The sequence below is a fragment of the Phyllostomus hastatus genome, unplaced genomic scaffold (genome assembly GCF_019186645.2).
Source record: "Phyllostomus hastatus isolate PE091 unplaced genomic scaffold, TTU_PhHast_1.1 phas_scaffold_11, whole genome shotgun sequence".
Taxonomy (NCBI): domain Eukaryota; kingdom Metazoa; phylum Chordata; class Mammalia; order Chiroptera; family Phyllostomidae; genus Phyllostomus; species Phyllostomus hastatus.
In genome coordinates this window covers 4,871,926-4,884,470 of record NW_025334005.1, presented here as the reverse complement: position 1 = coordinate 4,884,470, position 12,545 = coordinate 4,871,926, and the positions used below count along the sequence as shown (strand labels likewise).

At 53.2% G+C, this 12,545-nt stretch overlaps 1 protein-coding gene across 3 annotated transcripts; it reads left to right on the top strand.

Annotated features, from left to right (window-relative positions):
• The first annotated feature begins 6,525 nt into the window (after window positions 1–6,525).
• Window positions 6,526–12,545, top strand: LOC123829441 (phospholipase A and acyltransferase 4-like). Of its 3 annotated transcripts, none has more exons than XM_045855149.1 (4): window positions 6,526–6,635; window positions 8,647–8,755; window positions 10,602–11,014; window positions 12,245–12,545. In XM_045855149.1, exons 1-4 carry the CDS (start codon window positions 6,624–6,626, stop codon window positions 12,518–12,520), a joined length of 810 nt encoding a protein of 269 aa, XP_045711105.1. In that variant the 5' UTR covers window positions 6,526–6,623; the 3' UTR covers window positions 12,521–12,545. The 3 variants fall into 3 exon arrangements, with proteins under 3 accessions (XP_045711105.1, XP_045711107.1, XP_045711106.1); XM_045855151.1 differs by having other exon boundaries at window positions 12,267–12,433; XM_045855150.1 differs by lacking the exon at window positions 6,526–6,635 and adding an exon at window positions 7,918–8,003.

The following is a 12,545-nucleotide window of genomic DNA, read 5'->3' as shown; positions in this document are numbered from 1 at the left end:
ATGTCTTTTGATTGGAGCATTTAATCCATTTACATTTAAGGTTATTACTGATAGGTACTTATTCATTGCCATTTTTGTACCTGTGTTTCTCTCTCTCTCTCTCTCTCTCTCTCTCTCTCTCTTCCTTCTTTTCCTTAAAGCAGTCCCTTTAGCATCTCTTGCAGCACTTGTTTGGTGGAGGTGTATTCTTTTAGACTTCTTTTGTCTGGGAAGCTTTTTATTTGACCTTCTATCTTGATTGAGAACCTTGCTGGGTAAAGTAGCCTTGGTTGCAGACCTCTGGTTCTCATTACTTGGAATATTTCTTGCCAATCTCTTCTGGCTTGGGATGTTTCCATTGAGAAGTCAGCTACTAACCTTATTGGGGCTCTCTTGTATGTTATTTCCTGTTTCTCCCTTGCTGCTTTTAAGATTCTCTCTTTGTCTTGGTATTTTGCCACTTTAATTATGATATGTCTTGATGTGACCCTCTTTGGGTTCCTCTTGATTGGAACTCCCTGTGTTTCCTGGATTTGTGTGACTTTTTCTCTCATCAAATTAGGAAAGTTTTCCATCATTACTTTTTCAAATAGGTGTTCTATCCCTTGCTCTTCTTCTTCTCCTTCTGGTATCCCTATTATATGGATTTTATTACGTTTCATATTGTCTTGCATTTCTCTTAATCCCTCTTCATTCTTTCTGAGCCTCTTCCTTTTCTTGCTCTTTCTGGGTGTTTTTTTCTACCTTGTCCTCTAGCTCGCTGATCCAATCTTCTGCTTCATCGATCCTGCTTTTCATTTCTTCTACTGTGTTCTTCAGTTCAGAAACTATTCTTCATTTCCTCTTGGCCCTTGTTGATAGTTTCTATTTCCTTTTTCATATTGATGTAGTTTTCAGTGAGTTCATTGTAGCTTCCCTGTAGTTTCTGGTAGCTCATTGTGAGCTCATTGAGCTTCCTGAAGATCATTGCTTTGAACTCAATATCTGATAGTTGAATTGCCTCTATTTCATTTAGCATTCTTTCTGAGGCTTCCTCCTTTCCTTTCATTTGGGGATTGTTTCTCTGTCTTCCCATTGTTTGTGAGACTCTTCTTGTTGGCCTCAGCTTCTTAAATTGATCTGTTCTGGCTCCCTAGGTTTGTGGTGTAAACTTCTGTAGTAGAATAGCAGTGAGTTTTAGTGGTGCAGTTTCCTTGATCTCCCAAGCTCACTGGTCTTGGGCTGTCATTTAAGTTGGTTTTGTGTTTGCCTTTGGGTTTCAATTGTTGTTGGGTCTTTCTTTGGTGGTTCCTTCCCACCAGCTGGTTAAATGAGGGTCACTCTGTCCACTGCCTCTTGTATTTTGTTGTGCTGGTGAGGGCAGGTTGTGTTGAAGCTGGTTCTTCCATATGTATAAGGTTTTAAGAATTCTCTCTTGCTCTTGTTCAGTTGTTTGTGTTGGGTACTGTCTGTACTGTTTAGATGTATTTCCAGATAGGTCCTGGATTGAGGTTTGTGTGGTTACCACTCCCTCCTTCACCTTCTTCTGTTGTTATCTGTTAGTGTTTCCTTTGTTGTTGAGTTTCCTCTTCCAGTGGGTATCCTGGTGTTCACCGCCTCCACCTATTCTTTTTTCTGATCAGTTGGAGGGGGAAAGCAAAATGGTTTAAGACAGCAAGAGAGTATTCCATGATATTTACAGTAGCAGCAAGTAGAGAAGAGATAGGAGATCCTTTGACTATGTATAGTGTTAACCGTGATCATCCACCCAGCTAGCTGACTTTTAGAAAGGATGGAAATAAGATAAGACTCTTGTTGGGGAAGGAAGATTGTGAGTTGGATCTATAAAGCAGGGAGGTTGTGGGAGGTCAGATTCTGAGGTAAGGTGAGAGTAAAGGATAGTAAATGGGTGTAGTGTGTGAGAGAATAGAGTTAACCACTACAGTAATAGAGTTCAGGAAACTTTGAAATGGGCTAAGATCTGGGAGGGTTGTTGTGAAGTTATCACAACTGCATGGAACAGCAATTATTTACAATAATATTAGGGCAACAATCATATGACAGAATCTATGAGATCTAGGTAACAAGAATAGGGAGTACAGAACCTCCAGTAGTGTGCTAATGGGACACAGGTGAGTTAAAGGACAGTAGGTTAGCAATACACTCTGAAAGAGATATCAGGGGAAAGCTGTCAGGTCATCCAATATAACCAGCCTAGCAAAGCAGACTATACAAAAAGAAGAGGGATACAAAAATACTATTTTAAAAAGATGTCAGAATATTGGAAAAATAATAATAATACAAATATGCAATAACTTGCAGGTTCTCTATAGTAGCAAAGTGAAATTTGTCTCACTGTCCCAGCTGTGGTGATGCCCCTTCTTTGGGTTCAACTTTGGTCTTTTCACAGATCCAGGATTTTGTCTCACTTGTTGCAGCACTCTTCTTAGGGTCTGATTTTTCAGTTCCACCACAATCTTTGGTCCCCTATTTTCACATATGCTGAACTATGTTGGTTGCTTGCTTCTCTACTCCATAGATCAGCCAGGATTTTCTCCCCTGAGCAGAGGGAAGCCGAATCTGCTCCTTCCTACTCTGATGCCACCTTAGCACCAATACAAAAATTTGATTTTCTTTGTGGCAAAATATGCCACTTACTCTATTTTGCATTCCCAAATACTCACTTACTCTTTTTTCCCACCTACTGGATCATTTAAATCTATTTTCTTTCTCCTCTTTCAAATGATTCATGTGTACAGTCCCTTCTTTCATTAAATATGTATTAGGTATACTTATTTTATAATCTGTCTAATAATTCCAATATGGAAAGGTTTGTGAGTTATTCAGCTCTGTTTTTCTCCTACTCTGTCTTAATAATAGTGGACTATTTCTTGTTTTGGTTTTGTTTGCTGGTTAGCTTCAAAATTTTTGGCTGATATATCATAATCCCTGAACTTTTCGGAGGAAATTCTCCTTCAGAGAAGACTTGCATTCCCTTCAGCAGCTGCCAATGGACCCAGGCATTTTATTCTTCTTTTTTTATACACTCACCCAAGAACATTTTTTTTCATTGCCTCTAGAGAGAGAGAAGGGGAGAAAGAGAAAGAAACATTGACATGAGTGAGAAGCATCCATGGGCTGCCTCCCACAGGCGACCACACCGGGGCTAGTACATGTCTCAGCGGGGATCGTACTGGTCCCGGTCAGGGATCATGGTCACCCCAACTGGAGCTCAAACCCACAACTTCGGTTGTGACCTGACTGGGGATGGAACACTCAACCTATCAGTTACAGAACAACGCTCCCACCAATTGAGCCACACTGGCCAGGGCAGCACTATCATTTTACACAAAAATACTTTTTTATCTGTTTCAAACAATTTGTATTGAACTTATGGGAGTGATATTACTTAATAAAATTGTGCAAGTTTCTGGTGTACAGGGCTATAGGGCGTGATCTGTGTGTTGTACTGTGCGTTCCCCGCACTGAGTCAACTCTCCATCCGTCACCGTTTATCCCCTTTACCCTCTTCCCCTCCCCCACCCCCTCTCCCTCTGGTCATCACCACACCGTTGTCTGTGTCTAAGAGAATTTTTTCCACTCCCTTCCCACTTTTTTCCAGCCCCCAACTCCTCTCACATCTGACAGCTCTATCTATGAGGTTGTTTCCATTTTGTTAACTTTGTTCATCAGATTCCACGTATTAGTGAAACCATGGTATTTGTCTTCCCCGTGACTGCTTTATATCACTGAGCATAATGCTCTCCAGGTCCATCCATGCTGTCACGCAAGCTGAGATTTCTCTTTTACAGCTGAGCAGTATTCCACTGGGTAACCGTACCACAGCGTTTTTATCCGCTCCCGTACTGACGGGTATTTGGGCTGCTTCCAAAACTCAGCTACTGTAAACAACAATGCAATGAACATAAAGGTACAAAAAAATTACATTCTAAATAATTTAACCACCTTAGGCCAGGCAGAGTGGCTCAATGGGTTGAAGCATCATCTCGTACACCAAAGGTCTCCCATTCAATTCGAGGTCAAGGCCCATACTTAGGTTGTGGGTTTGATCCCTGGTTGGGGCCATAGTAATACCCAACAACCACTGTTGACGCTAGAACTTCCTCCTGAATTCACTTCCTTGTCCTTCTGCTCACAAATTACTTGGTTCAGGTCCTCCCAGTTGCAGATTTTAAGACCCCCACAGTTTCCTGAGAAGTCCCCGCCTCCTGTCCCTACCCCTGTACCTCTAGTCGCCCCAAGAATCACTGTGGCTTCCCAAAGGGCCCATCTGGACATGACCTTCCTCTGGCCTCAGGCCTCAGGCTGACCCTTGGGCAGCTCTCAGGCCCCTCTTGCCCACACTTCCTGACCCCCCTGGACCCCCCAGCACACTGCCCATCACACTGACTGAAGGACTTCCTTTCCCACAACACAGCTCCCTCAGGCCTCTGCCCCTCTGCACACACATCCATTTCTCTCTGTCCCACCACCTGTGCCATCTCAACTCCACCTCCCCACCCCCATCAGACAGACACCCCTCCTCTGAAAGCAGCCCTGAGGGCCACAGCCTGGCTCAGCTGACGCTGTCTGGGTCCCCAGGCCCCGGGGCCCTGCACCTCTCCCCACAAGGACCATGTGGCCTGCAGGTCCCTGTGCCTGTCTGCACCCCTCTGGGCTTTGAGCTCCAGTCAGGGAGGTCCCTGTGTGCTTGGCCCTCCCTCCTGCATCTCCAGGATCCCCCTCCCCCTGGGGCCTGGTCTGCAGTAGGAGGGAAGGAAGTATGTGAAGAGGACAAAAGCCGGATGGTCAGCAAAGTGGGGCAGGATATCCCAGCCCCTCCTCTCTGTGCCCAGGGCAGGACGCTGGCTCAGTGCCCACTCCATCTGGGCAAAACTGAGGGGATTTTTGACTCTGAAACTGGATGTCTAACTAAGACCAGGCCTGCACACTGACCACAGTATCAGGGGGCAGACGCAGGTGAGCTGGGACAGTGTCTGGAGAAGAAATCGGTACCCAGGGAACAGCCCACATTACTGTTGGCTGCAATGAATGCTTCCCCAGAGGCAGGGTTGGGGGTGGGTGTGGTGTGGAACGTGCACTGCGCCTTCCCAGAGTCCCCCCATTTCCAGGAATAGCCCGAGTCCGGCGGCTCCTTTTCCGCTGCCCACACAGAGCTCGGCCTGCCCCTCCTGGGGACGTGTGTGAGCCCAGACCCCGGGGCTACAGAGGGGAGCTGCCCAGTCAGTGTGCTAAAGTTCAAGTGTGTGTGATCAAGCAGGACAGATGTCTTGGAGGAAAGTGGAGAGAGAACAGACTGGGGCTGAGAAGGCGCCAACCTGCAGCAGCAGCCCAGGCAGACAGGCCGGGGGTTCCCTCACTTCCCAGGCCCTGGGTCCCGCCAACCCCATCAGCCCACCTTCAGCGTCACCCACAGGGGCACTTGTGCCCTCAGGTGAGAAGACACCAGAGACCATGCACTCGCTCCTTCTGGGCGCACTGACAGAAGGCCATGCGGGGCTTCGTGAGGCATGGCTGTCTGCACGTACACAGGGACTCTGACCTTGGCAGCACCTTGAACTCAGACTTCCGGCCTTTGGAACTGTGAGAAAACACATTTCCATTGTCTAACCCACCTGGTCTATGGATTAATTGCAAGCCATCACACTAGTCCAGTCCTCTCAAAGAACGAATTCTGTCTCGATAGGTTAGGAAACAGACTGGTCCTCACTGGTTGCCTGACCAGTCAGTCTCCCATCACCACCTTCTCCCAGTCAACAAGGTTCCTGGTGTTGTTCAGCACAAAGCGCCTCTCCTGCAGATGCAGGGGGTGCATGGGGTGGCCTCACTCTCTGTGGCTGGTGCTGCTGGAGGCTGCTGCAGGCCTTCAAACCAGCGAGAGAGTCGACGGGAGGGCCTGGGTCACTGGTGGCCTTGGTGCCCTGCTGAGCTGACCCTGAGTCACCTGCCTCTGTCCCCCTGGGCCAAGCTGCTGAAGCCCCTGTTCGATGACGTCTGCCTCCCGCAGCCACGTGCCTCCTAACGGCCATGAGTTCCTGGGCCCCCTGATGCCAAGGCACCCACTTTCTAGAAGCTTCCCCATGGAGTACAGCACCCCGACAGTCCTGCCCCACGGCTCCTGTACTTCCTGGAGTTGCTACAAGGCAAGGGCCTGTGTGGCACCTGGGGGTGGACAGCTCTGTGCGCTCCTGCCTCCCCTTCCTGGTGTCAGGACATTTGTGCGGGGCCTGGGCACGTTGTCACGTGGCTTCAAGCCCCAGTGACCCCATGGTTTCATGTATGTAATTATGGGCCTGTCTCCTCAGAGAAATCCTGAGTCTCCCTATAAAGCATGTTCAGCCCTGGCTAGTGGCTCAGTTGTTGGAGCGTCAACCTGAGGCACCGAGGTGGCCAGTCTGACCCCCGGTCAGGACACACACAGGGAGCAACTGAAGTGCATGGATGAGTGGGGGAACGAAACAATGCTTCTCCCTCTCTCTCTCTGTCTCTCTCCCTTCCTTCCTCTTGTGCTGGAATCCACAAATTTAAAAAGCATTAAACCTGTTTAGTAATTAGTTGTTGTTAGTATCATAAGGAAACTGAAAGTGGAATTCTCAGCTTCCATATAAAGCCTGTCCCACCAGCAGCACCCACCACACAGCTCCATGGACTCCCAGGTAAGTCCCTGCACCTTCCTGTCGGTGGCTCTGGGCAGAGGGCAGCTCCCCTCCTGCGAGGGCCCTGCCTGTGCTCTGGCCCTGGGACCCCCAGAGCTCGTCTTTGGAGACTTTTAGAGAAAACTATGCTGTTTCAAAGTCTCTTTTTATGGGCAGGACGGTGAGGTCTTCAGGCAAATGAGCCTTGTCTCCTAATCTGGCACCGTGGGTGCACCTGGGGCTCCCAGTTGGGAGAGTATTTGGGTGTCCAGGCTGATGGGGGGACCTGAGAAGTGATCGAATCCCTGGCCTGTCTCCCTCAGCTGCCACCCAAGGTCGAGGCCTTCTCAGCCCCAGTCTGTTCTCTCCCCTCTTTGCTCCAACACAGTTGGCCCCGCCTGGCACTGAGCCGTAGAATTTTAGCATGCTGAGCCCAGAGCTCCCCTCCTGTCACCCTGGGGTCCAGACTCACACACACCCCCAGGGGGGCAGGCCGAGCTCCGTGTGTGTTTAACTGACAAGGAGCAGCTGGTCTCGGGCTACCTCTGAAAATGAGGGGGTTCTGGGAAGGCGCACTGCACACTCCAGCGCCCGTCCATCTGCATCCTGGGTCCAGGGCCAGAGCTGTGTTGGGGGAAACACAAAACCGGGCAAGTCCCTGGGGAACTGTTTCTGACCCAGACGGGGCCCAAGCCCACCTCCGTCTGTCTCCTGCTACTGTGGACAGTGCCCTGGCCTGGCCTTAGTTAGACATTAGATCCAGAGTGAAAAATGACCCAAACCCCATCCCCCCTGGTCCAGATGGAGCCGGTCCTAGGCCCGCCCTGCCCTGGGCACAGAGAGGAGAAACTGGGGAATCCCAGCCCCACTGACCACCTGACTTTCCTCCTCCTCACACACTGCCTTCCCTCCTACTGCAGACCTGCCCCCTATGGGTTGGATCCTGGAGATGCAGGGAGGGAGGGCCCAGCACACAGGGACCTCCCTGAGTGGAGCTAAAAGCCCAGAGGGGTGCAGACAGGCACAGGGACCTGCAGTGCCACGTGGTCCTTGTGGGGAGAGGTGCAGGTCCCCAGGGCCTGGGGACCCAGACAGTGTCAGCTGAGCCAGGCTGTGGCCCTCAGGGCAGCATCTCAGAGGAGGGGTGTCTATCTGATGGGGGGAGAGGAGGCGTGGGGGTGGGGCAGGGGGAGAGGAGGACAGAGAAGCACATGTGTGTGCAGAGGGGCAGAGGTGGGAGTGAGCTGCCTGGTGGGAAGGCAAGGCCTGCAGTGGCCCCGGGGGGCAGTGTGCTGGGAGGGCCGGGGGCCAGGACGGGTGGGCATGAGGGGCCTGAGAGCTGCCCCCGGGCCAGCCTGAGTTCTGAGGCCAGACGAAGGTCATTTCCAGGTGGGCCCTGTGGAAGCCACAGTGGGTCTTGGGGAGACTGGAGGAAGGGGGGAGGCACAGGAGGCAGGGGGCTGCTCAGGACACCATGAGGGTCACATAATGGGGAACCGGGAGGCCCTGAACCAAGTCATCTGTGAGGAGATGAACAAGGACGGGAATCAGGAGAAACTTCCAGGGTCAACACTGGTGTTGGGTGTTGGCAGGAAGGAGGGCAAAGGGAAGCTGACCCCTGGCCTCAGATCGGGCGTCCTGGGGTGAGGGCTGTGGGGGGGCTGCTATTTGCTGAGGTCAGGCAGAAAAGGAGAGTAAAACGGAAATATTCTACAGTCATGAAACAGCCACTCCCTGGGCAGTGCACTGGGGCCCAGGAAGGAGCTGCGGGAGGGGAGGGGGCAGGGACGCAGGGACTGGGAGGCCCAGGGCAGAGAAGACCCAGTGCAGCCGCTTTCCCGCCAGGTGCTCCCTGCACTCCCTGCCCCCTCTCTGAGCCTCAGTCTGTAAACCAGCGCAAACCGGTGCTCCGCACACCCTCACCAGGTGACGAGCACCAGCCAGGGGTCCCCAGGCCAAGCAGGGTCTGCAGGCAGGGCCTTTGCTGGGGCCTGGACATCTGTGTACACCCTTCTGGCATTTTCTCCTGCAGGTCAGCAGCGTATGCAATCCAGGAGACCTGATTGAGATTTCCCGTCCTATCTACCAGCACTGGGCAATCTACATGGGAGATGGCTACGTGGTCCATCTGACTTCTACAAGTAAGGACTGTGAAAGTATAGTCTTCAAATGTTTTGTTAACATAATGAGAATAACTCAAAGCCAAATGCCACCATGGGAAACTGGAGTTCGTTTCTCCCTGAGCAGTGCCAGGGCTCACCCTCCATCCATGTCCCTCTGAGTCACCCCAGTGTGTCACCCAGTACCTGACAGGGCAGGGAAAGAGGTTTGTGGATGCCCCAGTGCAGCCAGGTGGTTCAGCACTGGGGGCTCTACCGCTCGGTGCCCGGTTACCTGGGCAGGTGGGGGCTGATGTCACTCAAACCAGCAAAGGCTCTGAGTGTCTGTGGTCACATAAAGGACAAGGTTACTTAGTCCTCTGTCCTGGACACTCACTTGGTTTCACAGAAAAGGAGTCCTGAGTGTGGACTTAGTTGCCCTCAACAGAGGCAGCTCTCGTGGTGACATGTCACTAAGAACATGCTGTCACAGCCGCACCTGAGTGCCCTGAGCGCTGTCTTCAACTCCTGGAGAGCAGGGGAGGCAGGACGGCCCGCCAGGTCCGAGGGGAATGCCGGACGCAGGTGTGCGTGCCGTCCAGGACGGAGGGATGCTGGGGTGGGACTGCTGACTGAGGGCCAGGGCTGCGTGTCCCCCAGAGCCTGTCACCCTCACCTTGGACACGAGGGTTTGCACTGTCCCCAGAAGGAGTCTGTTGGCAGAATAATCATTGCATCTTGTCCATTTTCTGTAAGCTCTCAGCGACCCTGACAGATCATAACAATGTCTGAATGGATGGAAACTAGTGAATGCAACCCCCCTAATCAGGGCGACACTTCGGGAGGCTTGGAGCAGAGAGCAGGGCTGCAGCCCCCAGGGTCCAGGGTCCAGGGTCCAGGGTCTGGGCTGTGCCTGCATGTTGGGGAGGACTTTCTTAAGGGAGGGGCGCTCAGTGGGAACCTCTGACGGAACCATAAACTGAGCATGCTCAGTTGCTGTGCGCACTGTTGCCCACCCACCCCACCTAGCACATGACACCCGGACCCAGTGGGATGGACTAGAGGCCCCAGGAGCTGACGGCTCCAGTATGGGCCTCTCCACTGGCCACAGCGCTGTCAGGAACGCCCGAGAATATGTCCCGGGTCCAATATTGATTATATAGGGGGGATCCAAAACATCGGAATTTATTTATGAAAGAGATGTATTTATTCTTACATGTGTAAACTTCAGTCATCTTGAAAGAACTCTCTGCTGGATGCAGCACAACCATCGAGACCTTCTCTCCACTGCTCAGACCTGCTTTTGACTCGTTGATTCTGATGCCTTTTAGTGCTGCTGCCATTTTTGTCACTTCTCCCACATCAACAAAACACGTCCCTTTTAGGACCTTTTCCACCCAGGGAAACAAAAAAGTTGCTTGGGGAGAGATCGGGTAAACAGGAAGGGTGAGGCACGGGGCTCATGCGCATTTTGGTCAGACACGGTGGGCACTCAAACAGCTCTGACCTCTTCGGGAAATGCACAAGGGCCCCGAGAGGAACGGAGAACAAACACGGTTTCCAGTCATCGTTCACGGCGGCTGAGCTGGGGCACAGCCAACATGCTCATTAACGGAAGGGGCTGGTCAGCTGGACGGGGACCATTCACATAATGCAACACAAGGCAGCCACTGGCCACCCCAGCACTAACACCATGAAAGCACATCACAGCTTGTTCAGTCAAAGGAGCAAAATCTGTGACTCCCCCAGTCACGTCTGGGAAGGGACGGACATTGGAAGCTCAGTACCAGGCTCGCTACTCCCTTTCTTCTGGTCTTACCCTCTCTTTCCCCACCCCTGCCACCCCCGCCTTTCCTGTAGCGCCTGATTCCAGTGTCTCCGATTCCAGGTGATTATCCAGGAGCGGGCTCCTCCAGCATCGGCTCCAGCGTCGGCTCCAGCGTCGGCTCCAGCATCGGCTCCAGCGTTGGCTCCAGCGTCGGCTCCAGCATCGGCTCTATCCTCGGCTCCAGCGTCGGCTCCAGCATCGGCTCCAGCATCGGCTCTATCCTCGGCTCCAGCGTCGGCTCTCTTCTGTGCGAGAAGGGTGTGGTGAAAATGGAGCGGCTGACTCATGTGGCGGGGGACTGCATGTATCGGGTTAACAACCAGTTGGACAAGGAGCTAAAACCACTGCCTGTGGAGCAGATTCTCAGTTCTGCCAAGAGGATGGTTGGCAAGACGTTGCCGTATGATATTATCAAAAGTAATTGTGAGCACTTTGTCACCAAACTGAGATATGGTGAGCCCAGATCCCTGCAGGTAAGACCCTCTCTGGGTGGTCCCTTTTGCTCCTGGAGGTCTGCTTCAGGTGGGGGCAACCAGGCGGTGCACCCAGAGGGAATAGTTACCCTGAACGATGCAAAAGCGGGCTCTGGGGGATCCCCTGTGGCAGGGAGGCAGGACATCTGAGAGCCCTTCTCAGATCTGCTTCTAATCCTCTCGGGGTCTTGGCACAGGTCACCTCCTCTCTGGGCCTCAGTTTCCCCATGTGTAGAAGAAGAGCTGGTTGGAGGATCACTGGGGCTCTGGCCAGCTCTGTCTCTTCAGGGTCCTTCACCTGCAGGACCCCTATAAAGGCAGCCCCTGGGGCCCCTGTGTGTGGTCAGGGAGCATCTGGGCCCACCCAGCACCATGGCAGGCCAGCTCTCCTAGGGCCCCAGAGAGCACTGGGGCAGGGGGTGCCCGGTCAGTGGGCCCAGGTTCCTGCTCAAGGACACCTTTGTGTCCCACCTGGGCACAGCTTTAACCCCTGCCCCTCCCTCTCTTCCCAGTGTGTTGTCCCAACACACCCAGCTAGTGAGGGGCAGGAGCAGGATTCAAAGCCCAGTGGCCCTGCTCTTCACTGCTGACCACAGCACCCCCAGGGCTGGGGGCCCCTGTCAGTGGGTGGGTGGGACCTGGGTGAGAGAGAGTGGGGGCAGGAGGGGCAGGTGTGCAGGGGGTAAGGGTTCGATGCTGAGGTGGGGTGCGTGTGGCCAGTCAGACGTCCAGGCGAGCATGTTGAACAGCAGATGGACATGTGAGTCTGGAGGCCAAGGCTGAGGAGGGGGCTGGAGGGCGAAGTTTGCAGGCTGCACTTGTGAACAGTCCACAGTGTGGCTGTGGTGTCCCAGGGTCTCCCCTCAGCCTCTGCCACAAGCGTCCCCCTGCAGGGGCGGCCCCAGGGAGAGCCCAGACCACACAGTCATTCCCACCTTGACCCCCAGAGCTCTGGGCCCAGGACCCCAGGCACAAAGCCTCCTCCCCACCCACCCAGGCCGGGAACACATGGCCTCCCCCAGGGAGTGCACACAGAGGACTCCATCAGCCCCTCCTGCCGGTTGGCGGGACAAATCCAGACAAGCCCACCACTGAGAAGTGGTCACCACTTCTATTTCCCAGGGAATGGGGCCAGCATCCTGTGTGGGAGAGGGCCCTGGGTTCACCTTGGGAGGGAGGGAGGACCTGCCTGACTGGGCCTGGACTCTGACACAGGCTGCCCACTTTCAGGTTGAAAACGCTGTGATTGCAGGAGCGCAGGCTGGAGCCTTAGGTGTATTTGCTCTCGCAGCAGACAACCTTGCTCAATTTGTAATGAGGAACTGGTCCCACCCCAGTGACAGCCTGAAGAAGCCACAGGATCCTGCCCTCGAAGCCGCTGAGCAGCGGACCGCCCCCACCTCCCCTGTCTCGCTGACCCCAGCTCTCGGGCAGCCCGCAGTTCGGTCCCTCGCTCTCCTTCTCTCTGACCGAAGGATGGAAAAATTGTACCAAGACCTACAATGAATAAATGTATCTGCCTTTCCCTTCA